Below are 15,350 nucleotides of genomic sequence, written 5' to 3'. Positions count from 1 at the left end.
CCTCTGTACTGATGTTTGTGTTCACTGCCCTGTAACTGTAATGTTACCTATGAAGTAAAACTAAAGTGCATTTTTTTTGCCAGAAGATGGCGCTATTGCATTTCACAACTAAGGTTGCAGTAATTTGTTTGCCCACTAGGTAGCACTGTTTTGAAGACAGTCATGCCCAACCCCAAATCCTTATCCCTTTATAAACAATTAACAAAAATATAAATCCAACATGTAAATTGTTCGTGTCATGGGTTGAAATAAAAGATCCCAGAATTGTTTTCCATATGCACAAAAGCTTATTTCTCTCAAAGGTTGTGCAGAAATCTGTTTACATCTCTGTAGGTGAGCATTTCTCCTTAGCTGAGATAATCCATCCACCTGACAGGTGTGGCATATTAAGAAGCTGATTAAAAATCATGATCATTACACAGGTGCACCTTGTGCGGGGGCAGAACGGCCACTAAAATGTGCAGTTTTTTCACGCAACACAATGCCACAGATGTCTCAAGTATTGAGGGAGTGTGTAATTGGCATGCTGAGTGAAGTAATGTCCACTAGAGCTGTTGCCAGGTAAATGAGTATTTGTTTCTATACCATAAGCCGTCTCCGTTGTTTTAGAGAATTTAGCACAAGGTTCAACCTGCCTCAACCGCAGACCATGTGTAACCAGGCCAGCCCAGGACCTCCACACCCGGCTTCTTCACCTGTGGGATTGTCTGAGACCAGCCACCCGGACAGCTGTTGAAACTGGGTTTGCACAAACAGAATTTCTGCACAAACTGTCAGAAACAGTCTCAGGGAAGCTCACCTGCGTGCTCGTTGTCCTCACCAGGGTCTTAACCTGACTGCAGTTTGTCGACCTAACCAACTTAAGTGGGCAAATGCTCACCTTTGTTGGCCGCTGGCAGGCTGGGGAATTTTTATTTATTTTATTTCACCTTTATTTAACCAGGTAGGCAAGTTGAGAACAAGTTATCATTTACTATTGCGACCTGGCCCAGATAAAGCAAAGCAGTTCGACACATACAACGACACAAATTACACATGGAGTAAAACAAACATACAGTCAATAATCCAGTATAAACAAGTCTATATACAATGTGAGCAAATGAGGTGAGATAAGGGAGGTAAAGGCAAAAAAAGGCCATGGTGGCAAAGTAAATACAATATAGCAAGTAAAACACGGGAATGGAAGAATGTGCAAAGTAGAAATAAAAATAATGGGTTGCAAAGGAGCAAAATAAATTAATTAATGAAATACAGTAGGGAAAGAGGTAGTTGTTTGGGCTAAATTATAGGTGGGCTATGTACAGGTGCAGTAATCTGTGAGCTGCTCTGACAGTTGGTGCTTAAAGCTAGTGAGGGAGATAAGTGTTTCTAGTTTCAGAGATTTGTGTAGTTTGTTCCAGTCATTGGCAGCAGAGAACTGGAAGGAGAGGCGGCCAAAGAAAGAATTGGTTTTGGGGGTAACTAGAGAGATATACCTGCTGGAGCGTGTGCTACAGGTGGGTGATGCTATGGTGACCAGCGAGCTGAGATAAGGGGGGACTTTACCTAGCAGGGTCTTGTAGATGACATGGGGCCAGTGGGTTTGGCGACGAGTATGAAGCGAGGGCCAGCCAACGAGAGCGTACAGGTCGCAATGGTGGGTAGTATATGGGGCGTTGGTGACAAAACGGATTGCACTGTGATAGAATGCATCCAATTTGTTGAGTAGGGTATTAGAGGCTATTTTGTAAATGACATCGCCAAAGTCGAGGATTGGTAGGATGGTCAGTTTTACAAGGGTATGTTTGGCAGTATGAGTGAAGGATGCTTTGTTGCGAAATAGGAAGCCAATTCTAGATTTAACTTTGGATTGGAGATGTTTGATATGGGTCTGGAAGGGGAGTTTACAGTCTAACCAGACACCTAAGTATTTGTAGTTGTCCACGTATTCTAAGTCAGAGCCGTCCAGAGTAGTGATGTTGGACAGGTGGGCAGGTAGCGATCGGTTGAAGAGCATGCATTTAGTTTACTTGTATTTAAGAGCAATTGGAGGCCACGGAAGGAGAGTTGTATGGCATTGAAGCTTGTCTGGAGGGTTGTTAACACAGTGTCCAAAGAACGGCCAGAAGTATACAGAATGGGGAAGTGTGCTTTTCACGGATGAATCCCTTTTTCAACTGTACCAGGCACACCGCGTGTATGGTGTTGTGTGGGCGAGCAGTTTGCTGACATCAACATTGTGAACAGAGTGCCCCATGGTGGAGGTGCGTTTATGGTATGGGCAGGCAATGAACACAGTTGCATTTATCGATGGCAATTTGAATGCATGGAGATACCGTGACGAGATCCTGAGGCATATTGCCGACTCATTTATCCGCCGCCATCACGTTTCAGCATGATGTCGCAAGGATCTGTACACTTCCTTGAACCTAAACATTTGCAAGTTCTTCCATGGCCTGTGAACTCACCAGACATGTCACCCATTGAGCACGTTTGGGATGCTCTGGATTGACGTGTACGACAGCGTGTTCCAGTTCCCGCCAATATCCAGGAACTTCGCACAGCCATTGAAGAGGAGTCAGATACAATCAACAGCCTGATCAACTCTAAACGAAGGAGGTGTGTCGTGCTGCATGAGGCAAATGGTGGTCACACCAGCTACTGACTGGTTTTCTGATCCACGACCCTACCTTTTTTTTGACCAACAAATGCATATCTGTATTCCCAGTCATGTGAAATCCATAGATTAGGGCCTAATGTATTTATTTCAATTTCCTGACTTCTTTATATGAACTGTATCTCAGTAAAAATCTTTGAAATCGTTGCATGTTGTGTTTATATTTTGTTCAGTGTATGTACATCTAAACTTAAGAAAAAGTTGGATAGATGTAAGGAATGTAACTAAATTGCTATCAGAGGTCAAGGAGGATTTTTGCTTCCACCTATCCTATTATAAATGAATCAGAGGGTAGGTTGATAAGGGATTAGGCAGCAGTGGTTGTTTTGTATGTCAGGTTAGGTCAATAGTAATTCTCAATTCCTGGGATGTCCTCCACATTCAGTAAGCCATGCATATCTGTGGCTGTGAAACTGATCCTTTGGTGTTGACCCATGCACCAACCCCTGGTTTTCCAGCACTGGTACCAAGCACAATATCCAACCCTGCCAAAACACCAACCCAGGTTTTCCTGGTCCCAGCCCCAACACCAGCAACAACACTGGACACGGCACCGACCAACCATAACTGCCACCTTCATCAAGCAGCTCAGACCTCACCCCTTCCCCTTCCCTCCCCAACACAAAGACACAAACACACTGTCAACCACTCCACCAGACCAACCATGACTGACTAACTAACAAATTGATGGACTGTGTGGAAATATTGAGACCACAAATATGAATTAATATGCTGTGAACACTACCTAGCAGCAAACCTGCTTGCACCAATACCTTGTAATTACAGTCAAATAATGTGAAATACAAACCCATCCACTCAATGAATTTCATCCATCCATCCATTCATTCTGATTACACTAATTGTACTGTAATATTAAATAAAGAATTTTACTTTCCATCTAGATTACTGTCAAATTCATGTTAACCCCTTTACAGTGAACGTTACAGTGGTTTTCATAGGTGTCTGCTAATGAGGATATTTGTGTGTAGAGCGTGTGTATGAGTAGAACACAATAGTATTGACTTCTGGGGTTTAACCTCTCAATGGTATTATGGTATTATGTGTAGGCCAGGTACAGGACAGTACAAGTAAAGAAGGCTCTACTCAAAATGGGAAGCCAGTGAACAACTCTGAAAAGAAACACGTGTGGTCAAATCCTATTTTTATCCCTCGACCCTTTCCTTAGCACCTATCTTTTGTGTTCACTGATCTGAAAGGACTGGATTTATGTTGGTAATATAGTGATGCCATATTATATATTTTTTCCAGTGCTTTGGGGTCTGTGAAGGGGATAGCATCTGACTGCGTGCTTTCATCTAGGTGTACCAGTGCCTGGTTATGCAGGAAGATACAATGTTCCATCGGCAGCATCTGAATGGTCTGAACTTCTGAAGTGGTCTCCTCTGTATCATTTCCTTCACCTGTGCTGATGTGGGAAAACGACCTTGTTCTTTTTTTTGTTTCAGTTTCAAGTTTACTACTGCAGCACAACAGAGATTGAAATAGCGAGGTTTCCCATCTTGTCCACAGCATAAACACTCAACACCCAATAGACAGTCAAGTGACCTCCTGCTGTTCGCCAGTTGTTCACTGTAGTTCTCCCCCGCAATGTTTTAGACTCGACTGCTACGTGCGGGAGTTTCGTGAACGCGCACGCAGGGACTTCCCATCGCTGTGGTGAACGCGGAATATGACGTAAGTCACTTGCGGGGCAGTGATGATGGCGGTGTGTGAACGCGCAGTAAAAGTAATGGCTGCTCTGGAACGGCGGGTGCCTAGTCTCGATGATTTCGTGGGCCAAAGCTGGAGCGCTTGGGCTGAGAGAGCCGGTGTGACTGCGTCGGAAGGTAAGGGAGCACCTTTGGAATCGGTATTGTCAGATATCAAATCGATTGGCCATTCTGTTGAGGTTTATTTTCGTGGAAACGGGCGGCAGCCATAACCATGTTACCCAAACAAAGACCCTGCTGGGTCCTAGCGCTTGCTGGATAACATGTTGCTCTCTCCCAGGTCCTAGCGGGCGGCGTCTTCTGAAAAAAATAAGTGATAATTGTGTCTATTTGATCCTCATTTTGTCTTTTTATGTACACATACACACACCATGGCCACCAGTTGACAGTATGCTCTCATTACAGCGTCACACGCCCAAATATAACTGTGGCCCTACACAGCGGAAGGCGGCTTGCATTAGTTGTAGGGATGGTTGGGCGAGCAACTTCTTGCCATAGCAAGCTGGCCGTATTAGCAATGAAGATAATACTGCTAACAGGATGATACAGTCTGATGCTGTTGCCACCATGTAAATGCTAGTCTAGATTGTTATTTCAGGGCGAATTTCGAACTCTTCTCGATTCATGTTCTTGGAAGCACTGTGGATTCGAGGCACAATTATTTTTCTGATTCTTTTTTAAAGTTTGTTTCAAGACGATAAGTGTCTAAACAGTTACATTAGTGTATATGCACGCGCATTCATTGTCTGGCACCTCTCAAAGTGCTACTCTACTCTCTCCCTAACTTTCTTATCAACCAACAATTATCTCTAACATAATGAACACGATTCCAACAGTAAACACACGCATTAGGTCAAAGATCATGCTCATAGCCTAAATCAAGCACAGCAACAGACAGAGGGGCCAAGTTCACCATGCGAAAGGGAGTCACTTATCCAGCTCGCTAGTTTTCTTGAAAATGAACATTCATACTGAAAGGGAATTCCCATCTATATATCCTGTATGCATTACAGCTTCAATATTTCTGTGATCTGTTGTGCAAGTTACCAGTTGTGAGACAGGAAGTCACGATCAGAACCTGTCTAGTCAACACCGACAAGGGGATTCATCTTAATAATCTGATATGGAGTAACTTGACTGGCAAAGGTGTGCGTCTTCCGTGTTGCTTTCACTTGACCTGCCTTTCAGATCATTGCGGATCAAATGAAGAAGAGGTGATGGAGGAACCACCTTGACTATTGAGATGCGCCCAAAGCCTACTATCCATGCGTTTGTATCCTGTATGCCTTATCCCCTCTGATGAAATTCCCTGACCACTGCACCTCAGTCACAGAGTCTCTGTTTTCAGGCTCTGATGGAGATGACTGCAGCAAGAATGGGAAGAACGCAGCCGAGGCAATGTCTCTTAGGAAGGAAGGTAAGTCTTTATTGGAGTGCATGTTGGTTACATCCTTCATACTCAGGTTTAGATTGACATCGAACCTTACTATCCAGGTCCCCTGGCAACAATGGACACAGCTTCTGCACAGAGTGCGTTTCTCCAGATTTGTCTTCTTCGTCCAGTGCTCCCCTGTGTGTCTTGTCTTAAGATCTGAATGGGGTGTGGGGTTGGGGGGCACAGGGGGGCTGCTCCTTGCTAGGATCTCTCTCGCAACCAGCCTGGCAGTCTGCAGCTGTCTGACAGACATTACCGTGTGTACTTGTCAGACTGCGTGTGTTTCTCAGGGTGACAGACAATGTGATTTGGGTTGTTCCCCCTCAAAAACAGACAATTTCGATGGCTACCATCTCATATTGTTCTGAAATCGTTTTTCTGTTTCAAACAAGATTAATGGAACATACATACTTTTTGTATTTTACCCCCTTTTTCTTCCCAATTTCGTGATATCCAATTGCGATCTTGTCTTATCACTGCAACTCCCCAACGGGCTAAGGAGAGGCAAAGGTCCAGTCATGCGTCCTCCGAAACATGACTCGTCAAACCGCGCTTCTTAACACCTGCCCGCTTAACCCGGAAGCCAGCCGCACCAATGTGTCGGAAGAACACCTGTCACAAGGAGTCGCTAGGACAAGGACATCCCGGCCGGGGAATTTACACAAGATATACTAAGAATATGTACAGCAGTAGATATATTAGTGAGCGATCTCAAGAATCCAGTATATAGATAAATATGCGGTGTGTGTGTATAAACAGGTTAACTAAACATACAATGTACAGTAGGATAAATATTAGAATGAGCTATGGGATACTGGATTTAAATACAGTGTGAAACGTTAAGTGTCTGGTGGTTCAATGTCTCTATAACATGTGACCGCAGCTGGCTTTGAGTGTGTGTACATTCGTGTGTTTGTGAGTATGAGGTGTGTGTGATGGCTTGTGTTGCTGCCATACCTGGTCCATGTAAGAATGCTTACAGGGTAAGGAAACCAATGTTACTTAGTAATTTGGGTGAACTATCTCTTTAACAATGGGGGGGGGGGTCTTAAAAAAATTATCGCCTAATAGCAAAAACAGCACCAGCAATTGGTCAACCTGGGAAGATGTAGGATGAGACAATAACTTCAATGATTCATTTATTTGAACAGGGAGAAAAAAACGCACCAAATTCACTGAGAATACATTAAATAGGATGAAGAAACAATATTCCAAGCCGCAGGTCTATGCTACTTGTCAGACTTAGTGAACTGATACTATATATTGGGGTATGAAGGGTCCGTGGTTTACTTTGGCCACTTTGGATTTATTTTTCAAATCAAATTGGACTCTATGTAAACAGGAAATAAGAGTAACTATCATTATTGAATCCTCCTGTCTTACTCATTGTTAGTAGAAAGTTTGGTCCAAATTGGATATTAGCAACTATCATTATTGAATATTTTACGAGTCCTATAAATTAAAGTGGTCAATTTGGATGCAATCATTTAGCTTAATTGTTCAGAGAACTAAGTATATTTCAAGAAAATAATGTTTCCGGAATGCTAATCTTATTTGTTTCTAACAGTAACCATTTCAGAACAATCTGAGATGGTGGGAGTCATGGCTTGCTGAAATTACATGGAACGACCCATGTGTGTCTATACCCGCTTTCCTGGTATGTGTGATTTCTCACCTGTTTCTCATTTCACTCTCTCCTAACCTCCTTCAGACATGTCGATCTTCGGCCACTACCCGGGCCAAGATGACTTCTACCTGGTGGTGTGTAGCCACTGTGGCCAGGTGGTCAAGCCCCAGGCTTTTGAGAAGCATTGTGAGAGGAGACATGGCCCCCTGAGCAAGCTGTATGCACGCCTCCGCCCCCCCCCTCCAGCCCCCCAGCAGCGACCCCGCCACAGCCACTCCCCATCCTCCACTCACGCAACCTCTTCCTCCTGGGAAGGAAGGGGGCAAGGGTCCGGAGCACCACGAGCAGCCCCCCCATCCCCATCCACCCCCCCCCAGTTCAGACATACCAAGCCCCCCAAGGATGTAGTACGGTAAGAGGGATGGGATAGATGAAGGGGATTAAGAGGGGGGATCTGAGGATAGGTTTAGTGGTCCTATTATTTTAGTGGTCCTAAGAGGTTAAAACCATCTTATTGGTACGTTATTGGTAACATTTATTCTGATTCCATTTCCATGTTTTAAACATCTGATCATGTTCTCGCTCTTTTTGTTGTTGTCCCTTCAGCCACTCCCCCCTAGATAAGAGCCCCCACAGCGGTCACTCTGAGTCGGCTGTGTTTAAGCAGCCTCCACCCCTGGAGCCTCCCCTGAGCTCCCCACTCCCCTCCCTCAGAGACCCACCCTGGCCCCATGGAGACACCCCGCCCGGCCGGCCCTCCAACAGTGAGAAGACACATACCCAGAGGAAGGAGGTCACATCGGCCCCTAACCTCCCTGCCCACCTCCGTGGACCAAGACCCTACAACAAAGTGGCCTCCAGTGAGTCTTTATTTCCTTTCATCTTAGTTCATACAAGTTTGGGTCACTGAGATGCAATGTGTTTTTTTTAACAGAGATGGGCCTTCCCCTCAGGATCTGTTTTGTTGGGTGAAGAGCTTGTTAAATAGAAGAATGCTAAAATGAAGTGACATCTTCTATTACCAGGCTAGTGATCAGAGAGGAAAGAGCACAGAGCTAGGAAGCTAATTCCGACTGAGTCACAGCCGTTGAGTCTGATTGCTATTAAGACACTCTTCTGTTCCTGTCATCTCCAGGGAGAGAGTGTGATCTCGACAAGCACTGCGGAGTACTAGACCCCGAGAGGAAGAAAGTCTGCACTCGTCTCCTGACCTGCAATGTAAGTTCGCACACTCTGCATATGAAATCCAATCTCCCTCCTCTATCCCAGTGTCCTCTCTTCTTGGCCCAGCATTTTCTTCCTTGCCACCTATAGTATTCCATCCCTCTTCGTCCCCCCCCCCCCCCCCCTTTTCTCTCCTCTCTTTTCCTTCCTCTCCCTCTTCCAGCTCGTTCTCCCTCTCCCCTACCTTTTCTCTCCTCTCTTATCCTTCCTCTCCCTCTTCCAGCTCGTTCCCCCCCCTTTTCTCTCCTCTCTTTTCCTTCCTCTCCCTCTTCCAGCTCGTTCTCCCCCCCTTTTCTCTCCCCTCTTTTCCTTCCTCTCCCTCTTCCAGCTCGTTCTCCCCCCCCCCCCCGCTTTTCTCTCCTCTTTTCCTTCCTCTTCCAGCTCGTTCTCCCCCCCCCCCCCCCCCCCTTTTCCATCCTCTCTTTTCCTTCCTCTCCCTCTTCCAGCTCGCTGAAGCTTTGGGAAAATGACTTCTGTCCTTACTGCTTTTGACCCAATTATGTTCACTCTAACAAGAGTCCGTATAGGATGTGAAGTTTGGAGGATTGTGACTTTTCCCATTGTTCACTGCTGTCAGATATCTTGTTCCAACTGATTGATTTGTTTGAGGAACTTATCTACACGCGCTGGCTCCTCTATTGTGGGTCCAACTGGCAAGAGATGAAAATTCTTTCCCAATAGAAAGACGGTCAGTGATATGCCCAGAGTAATAACTTGGGTGCTTTCTTTTATCTGTGATTCAGCGACCATGAGAAACGGGAACTGTCGGACACAGATAAGAGACATGTCTAGGTTATTACTCTCCTGTGTTAATTGGAGGAGCTCCAATGATGGCGAAACCTTCAAAACTATGAACCCATAGATGACAATAGTAATTGCTTACATTCATGACGTCACATCAGGCATGTATTTCAAACAAAGACACTTTAAATGAAAGGGGTGACATGACGTGTAGGCTTAATTGGGCTGTTTTCGTATGATGATGAGTCATTTCTCTCCATTTTGACACTCTTGGTCCTCCTCATGTCTCTTCTATAGTTTACACTTCAGCTATTCATTGCTATGGCAGCATAGTACATTAGTCGTCTAAATATCATGTTTCGTGATTGCGGTGTTGCCATAGTATTTGAAAGGTTCTCTACATAAAGGAAGGGGTATTTTGTGCAGGGTATTGAGGACATTGTGGTATTAAAAATGCAAAATGTCCCCTAGCCTCAGTGGAGTTACAGTGGAAGAGACAAACCTTCCTCCTTATCAAAATCTCTGCTCTGACATGACTAGGGAGGTGAAGGCGAAGTAGTGGAAACCTTTCACCCACCCCATGTTAGATCGGTTATTACAAGGTCCTCAGGTCTCTCAGCGGGCAGTGGGGTCACGTGTAGGCAGGAGCAGATATGACCCAATTTGATTTATTTTATAAAAAATCTTAATTTTCTGTATTTAAAAAAAAAAACATAATAATAATTACAGGAAAGGGAAAGAATCTGAGAAACTGCTTCTCGTTCAGACGCCCACACTGGATTTTTCTTAACGTCTAATTGTCTGCTGTACCAGGGCTTATCCTCCCTCTTTACCAAGACTATTTGATAGAGCAATCTTTTGTCATCTGTGGTTATACCAATGTATTTTGAATGAAATCCAGGCTCTTTTTAAATGCTTTCTACATATCTCTCACATTCTGGTTAAGGCTCTGCTTTTCTGAGGCACTTCTGATGCTTTTTGTTTTTTCAAATCATCCCTCCTCATAGTTTGTCACTTCTTTCAACAGATTTGCTCGGGCGTATGTTGACTGTATGTGATTCAGGTCATCTCTAGCAGATCCGTTCAAATGCTAATGAATCCCACCTCGTCTCAGACCCATCTGTGGATGTGAGAAGATGGTGATGTGAGAGAACACATTTACCCTAGAATTAGTGAACTAGATTGAAAAAGATCGCTACAGACAGTCAGTGGTTATCAGGACTTTGCAGTCATAGGGGCTGGGCGCTATTTCCTCCAAAACACAAAGGAAAGTTGGACAGCATCACCCTTTATTCACCGCACGAGGACTATTTTTATCATGTCTATTCGGATGGAAAGTATAGGCTTTGAGTCACTTTTGTGTGTAAGAAACTGACGTTTTTAGACAAACACATAATTGTGTTTAATTGTTTTCTCTCCCTGGTCTGTTTCTTTCTCCTGTCCTTAGATTCACTCCATCCACCAGCGGCGGAAGGTTCCTGGTCGGAGTAAAAACTTTGACCAGCTGGTGGCCGAGCTGAAGACTGGGGCCCGGATCCGTGAGCGGGGGGGTCAGACCCAGGAGGGGAGCGGCTCGGGTCGGTCCCCCAGCCCAGAGGCCCCCGAGGACCCCCCAGAACCCCCCCACTGCAGGAGACCCCTCACCAACAACCCTGCCTTTAGGTAGGGGACTTATGTTATCAGATGAGTACCTTTACTATTACTTTAACACGTGGTAGATGTGGACAAAATATTAACACGTGTGTTCAGTCGGTCCAGGGCGTCTTTAGAAAGCGCTCCAGAGGAGGACAAACCTTGTCAGGAGGAGGGTAGTGCCCCATCACCCCTCACCCAAGGGCGCATCTCCAGCGACGAGAGCGAGGGAGAGGGGCCTGAGGAGCCGTACGAATACCCTTCCTCCTCCTGGCACCCCAAACCAGCCGCGGTAAGATTACAGGGTGTCATCAACTACTCCTAGTGGTATTATCAGATGTACACTGGGTGTTCTTTTTGTTTTTTTGTACACCTGTTCTGTCCATGACAGACTGACCAGGTGAAAGCTATGATCCATTATTGATGTCACTTGTTAAATCCACTTCTATCAGTGTAGATGAAGGGGAGGAGACCTGTTCAAGAAGGATTTTTAAAGCTGCACTGTGCAGAAATAACTCTGCCATTTCCCAATTGCTAAAATTCTAATAGTTCTCTTCATTTCAGTTTGTGACAAAACAGGCAGGTATAGTCTAGAGCAGTGTTTCCCAAATTATGTCCTACTGCTTCTTAGACTGCTTTCAATGAGACTTTGAACAGGGTATGGTAGTAGGTGCCAGGTGCACCAGTTTGAGTCTGTTAAGAACTGCGAAGCTGCTGGGTTTGTTACGCTTAAGTTTCCCGTGTGTATCAAGAATGGTCCTCCACCCAAAGGACATCCCAGCCAACTTGACACAACTGTGGGAAACATTGGAGTCAACATGGGCCAGCATCCCTGTGGAATGCTTTCGACACCTTGTAGAGTCCATACCCCGACGAATTGAGGCTGTTCTGAGGACAAAAGAGGGTGCAATGCAATGGGTGTTCCTAATGTTTGGTATACTCAGTGTATATCACTGGAGTATGGTGACCTTTTCACAGCTGTAAAATAGAGATGTTGCCAGCACTGACTATATTAACAGTCCCCTAACCCACCATGTGCTCTGTCTCCTCTCCCTAGGTGTGCTCGTTTGGCAGTCATGAGATGGGTCGTGGTGTGTACGCCTTTGACCGACGGCTCCACCACCTGCGGTCGGCACTCAACGCCATGGTGGAGCAGCACATCAGCGCCCACCTCTGGAAGTAAGATTCTTTGTGATGTGTGGCCCTGTGGTAACTTAACAAGGTTTACTGGTGCAGAGGTTTGTCATAAGAGCTACATAGTGCTGTTCGAGCACCATTTTCCTGATTGTTTCCCCTCTGGACAAAGTGTTGCATTGTTGTTCTCTCTATCTAATACAGGTATATTATCTCTGCAGGAAAATACCTCAAGCTTCAGACCTCCAGTCCCAGAGTCCCTCTGCAAAGAACAACCCCTCTTCCTCCTCCTCGTCCTCCTTTTCCTCCCTGCATTCTAAAGTCAGGACAGGAAGCCACAGCACCCCTTCTCTCAGGCCCCCCTCCTCTTCTTCCTCCCACGGACCAGGAAGGGAGACACGCCTACAAATCCCCTCCCACTCCACAGTCATTAACCAATCAGCGAACTCCAGTGCTTGTGGCAGCCAAATTGTAGCCCCGGCGCCCCCTCCTGTCCGTCAGACAGGCCCAGGGCGGCCACCAGGGCCCGGAAGGCCCAAGAACCCAGTAGGGCGACCCAGCAAGCAGCAGCTGAGACTCAGAGAGGAGGCTGCTGCTGCCGCAGCCCTCCGTAAGCGCAAAGCCCCGTCACAGGAGGGTGAGCACTGCGGCCCAGACAGGAACTCTATCATCCCCCAGGACCGGGGACGGCCCCCCTCCACTTCCTCTAAGACCACCCCGCCCACTCCTCACAGCCAGACCAATGGTACTCTCTCCCCCAGCAGCAAACCCCGCCCCCAGCCATCCCCCTCGGAGCCCCATTCGCCAGCGGCAGCCTGGGCGTTTAAACGGACACATCCAACCTCTGGACACTCTTCCTCCCCACCCGACCCTCACAGCCGAGGTGGGGACTCAGGACTACACGGGAGGGGGGCGGCGGGGTACGAGCACAGGGGGCTGGGGAAGAAACGCAAGGGGGGCAGCAGTGAACCCTCGCCCCCCTCTAAACTGCACCGCCTTCCCTCCTCCCCTCGCTCCAATTTCTACCCCTGGAAGGACAGTAAGGGGGGGGCGCTGCCTGGTGGGTTGGAGAAGAAAATGGGCACACAGAAGGTGGGTTACTACTTAAGATTATATTAGGAATACGTTATGTGCATTCGGGAAAGTATTCAAACCCTTCACCGTTTCTACATTTTGTTACATTTACAGCCTTATTCTAAAATGTATTATATTGTTGTTTTTTTTACCTCAATTTCCACACTACCCCATAATGACAAAGTAAAAACATAATGACAAAAAAAAAAAAATGAAATCACATTTATATAAGTATTGAAATCAAATTGTATTTGTCACATGCCCCGAATACAACAGGTGTAGACCTTACAGTGAAAGGCTTACTTACAAGCCCTTAACCAACAATGCAGCTAAGAAAAATACCTTAAAGAACTGAAATAAAAGTAGCAAATAATTAAAGAGCAGCAGTAAAATAACAAGAGCAAGGCTATATACAGGGGGTACCGGTACAGAGTCAATGTGCGGGGGGGCACCGGTTAGTCGAAGTAATATGTACATGTAGGTACAGACCCTTTACTCAGTACTTTGTTGAAGCACCTTTGGCAGCGATTACAGCAGGGATTCTTCTTGGGTGTTATGCTACAAGCTTGGCACACCTGTATTTGGGGAGTTTCTCCCATTCGTCATTACAGATCTTCTTCCAAGCTCTGTCAGGTTGGATGGGGAGCGTCACTGCACAGCTATTTTCAGGTCTCTCCAGAGATATTAGATCGGGTTCAAGTCCGGGCTCTGGCTGTGCCACTCAAGGACATTCCCCGAAGCCACTCATGCATTGAGGAACTCTAGAGCTCTGTCAGAGTGATCATCGTGTTCCTGGTCACCTCCCTGAGCAAGGCCCTTCTCCCAGGATTGCTCAGATTGGCTGTGCGTCCAGCTCTCGGAAGAGTCTTGGTGGTTCCAAACATCTGCCATTTAAGAATGATGGAGGCCACTGTGACCTTCAATGCTACAGAAATGTTTTGGTACCCTTCCCCAGATCTGTGCCTCGACACAATCCTGTCTCGGACGTCTATGGACAATTCCTTCTAACTCATGGCTTGGTTTTTGCTCTGACATGAACTGTCAACTATGGAACGTTATATAGACCGGTTTGTACCTTTCCAAATCATGTCCAATCAATTGAATTTACCACAGGTGGACTCCACACAAGTTGTAGAAACATCTCAAGGATGATCAATAGAAACTGGATGCACCTGAGCTAAATGTTGAGTCTAAGCAAAGATTCTGAATATTTATGTAATTAAGGTCTTAATGTTATTTTTATACATTTGCTAAAATTTCTAAAACTGTTTTTGCTTTGTCATTATTGGGTGTTGTGTGTAGATTGATCAGGAAACAAATTATTTAATCAATTTTAGAGTAAGGCTGTAACGTAACAAAATGTGTCAAGGGGTCTGAATACTTTCCGGATGCACTGTTTGGTACAAATGATATTGTATTTGTTGTCCAAGTATTTGTGACTATAAAGCAGCCATTTGACTGTGGTCTTCCTCCTTTCTCCACAGCCAAAACTGCACCATTAAGAGTGCTTGCCTTACAAGCCACTATGAGGGAGACAGCCCTGTCTGCGCAGTCAGACATCACAGGACTTGAGATGTGTGTGTGTGTGACTGGATGTTCAAGCCAATGTCGATGTATGCAGGTGCATATGTCTATTGAAGCCTATATGGGAATGGGTATACAGGTGTATGTGGGACAGAGAGTGCTTAAGACCAATACAATACGAGCTAAGTGTTGTTCAGTTCCTGAGTCGGATATGCGTGTGTGTGAGTGTATCTTTGTGAGTTTGTAGATGTTGGTGAGTGTGTGCAGGACAAAAGGGACACGTGAATTTCTGTGTGTGAATTTATAAATACCTCAAGACCTTCTGGTTATGCTGCTAAATTAATATGTTGGTTTATAAAAATTGTTTAAAAATATCCTTTACACTTGAACTTGTGGCTTTTCTTTTGAGGCTGGTATAGGAAGGGGTCACCAGATATAATTTTTTTGCAGCCTTGATATACCAGATCATATACAACCATGTTAGTCTGAGAAATGATCTCACTGTATTGTCTAATTACTGTTGTATGATGCCAGTATAGAAGTGACATAACAGTAGCCTTCACACCTTTGCAT

General features: G+C 45.5%; 1 protein-coding gene across 2 annotated transcripts; it reads left to right on the top strand.

Annotated features, from left to right (window-relative positions):
* The first annotated feature begins 4,320 nt into the window (after window positions 1-4,320).
* On the top strand, window positions 4,321-15,158 carry atxn7l2a (ataxin 7-like 2a). Of its 2 annotated transcripts, none has more exons than XM_031834133.1 (10): window positions 4,321-4,503; window positions 5,735-5,803; window positions 7,533-7,860; window positions 8,055-8,308; window positions 8,584-8,666; window positions 10,861-11,075; window positions 11,163-11,337; window positions 12,103-12,224; window positions 12,401-13,271; window positions 14,738-15,158. In XM_031834133.1, the coding sequence occupies exons 1-10, from the start codon at window positions 4,374-4,376 to the stop codon at window positions 14,753-14,755; spliced, it is 2,265 nt and encodes a 754-aa protein (XP_031689993.1). In that variant the 5' UTR covers window positions 4,321-4,373; the 3' UTR covers window positions 14,756-15,158. The 2 variants fall into 2 exon arrangements, with proteins under 2 accessions (XP_031689993.1, XP_031690001.1); XM_031834141.1 differs by having other exon boundaries at window positions 4,379-4,503; window positions 5,575-5,803.
* The last annotated feature ends 192 nt before the right edge of the window (window positions 15,159-15,350 follow it).

Source organism: Oncorhynchus kisutch, linkage group LG1, assembly GCF_002021735.2.
Source record: "Oncorhynchus kisutch isolate 150728-3 linkage group LG1, Okis_V2, whole genome shotgun sequence".
Taxonomy (NCBI): domain Eukaryota; kingdom Metazoa; phylum Chordata; class Actinopteri; order Salmoniformes; family Salmonidae; genus Oncorhynchus; species Oncorhynchus kisutch.
This window is presented reverse-complemented; position numbering and strand designations above follow the sequence as displayed.

Coding starts and splice junctions, on each gene's coding strand:
- atxn7l2a (XM_031834133.1), top strand. CDS start 4,374: ATGATGGCGGTGTGTGAACGCGCAGTAAAAGTAATGGCTGCTCTGGAA. Junction 7,861..8,054: donor CCCCCCAAGGATGTAGTACG/GTAAGAGGGATG, acceptor TTGTCCCTTCAG/CCACTCCCCCCTAGATAAGA. Junction 11,076..11,162: donor ACCAACAACCCTGCCTTTAG/GTAGGGGACTTA, acceptor ACGTGTGTTCAG/TCGGTCCAGGGCGTCTTTAG.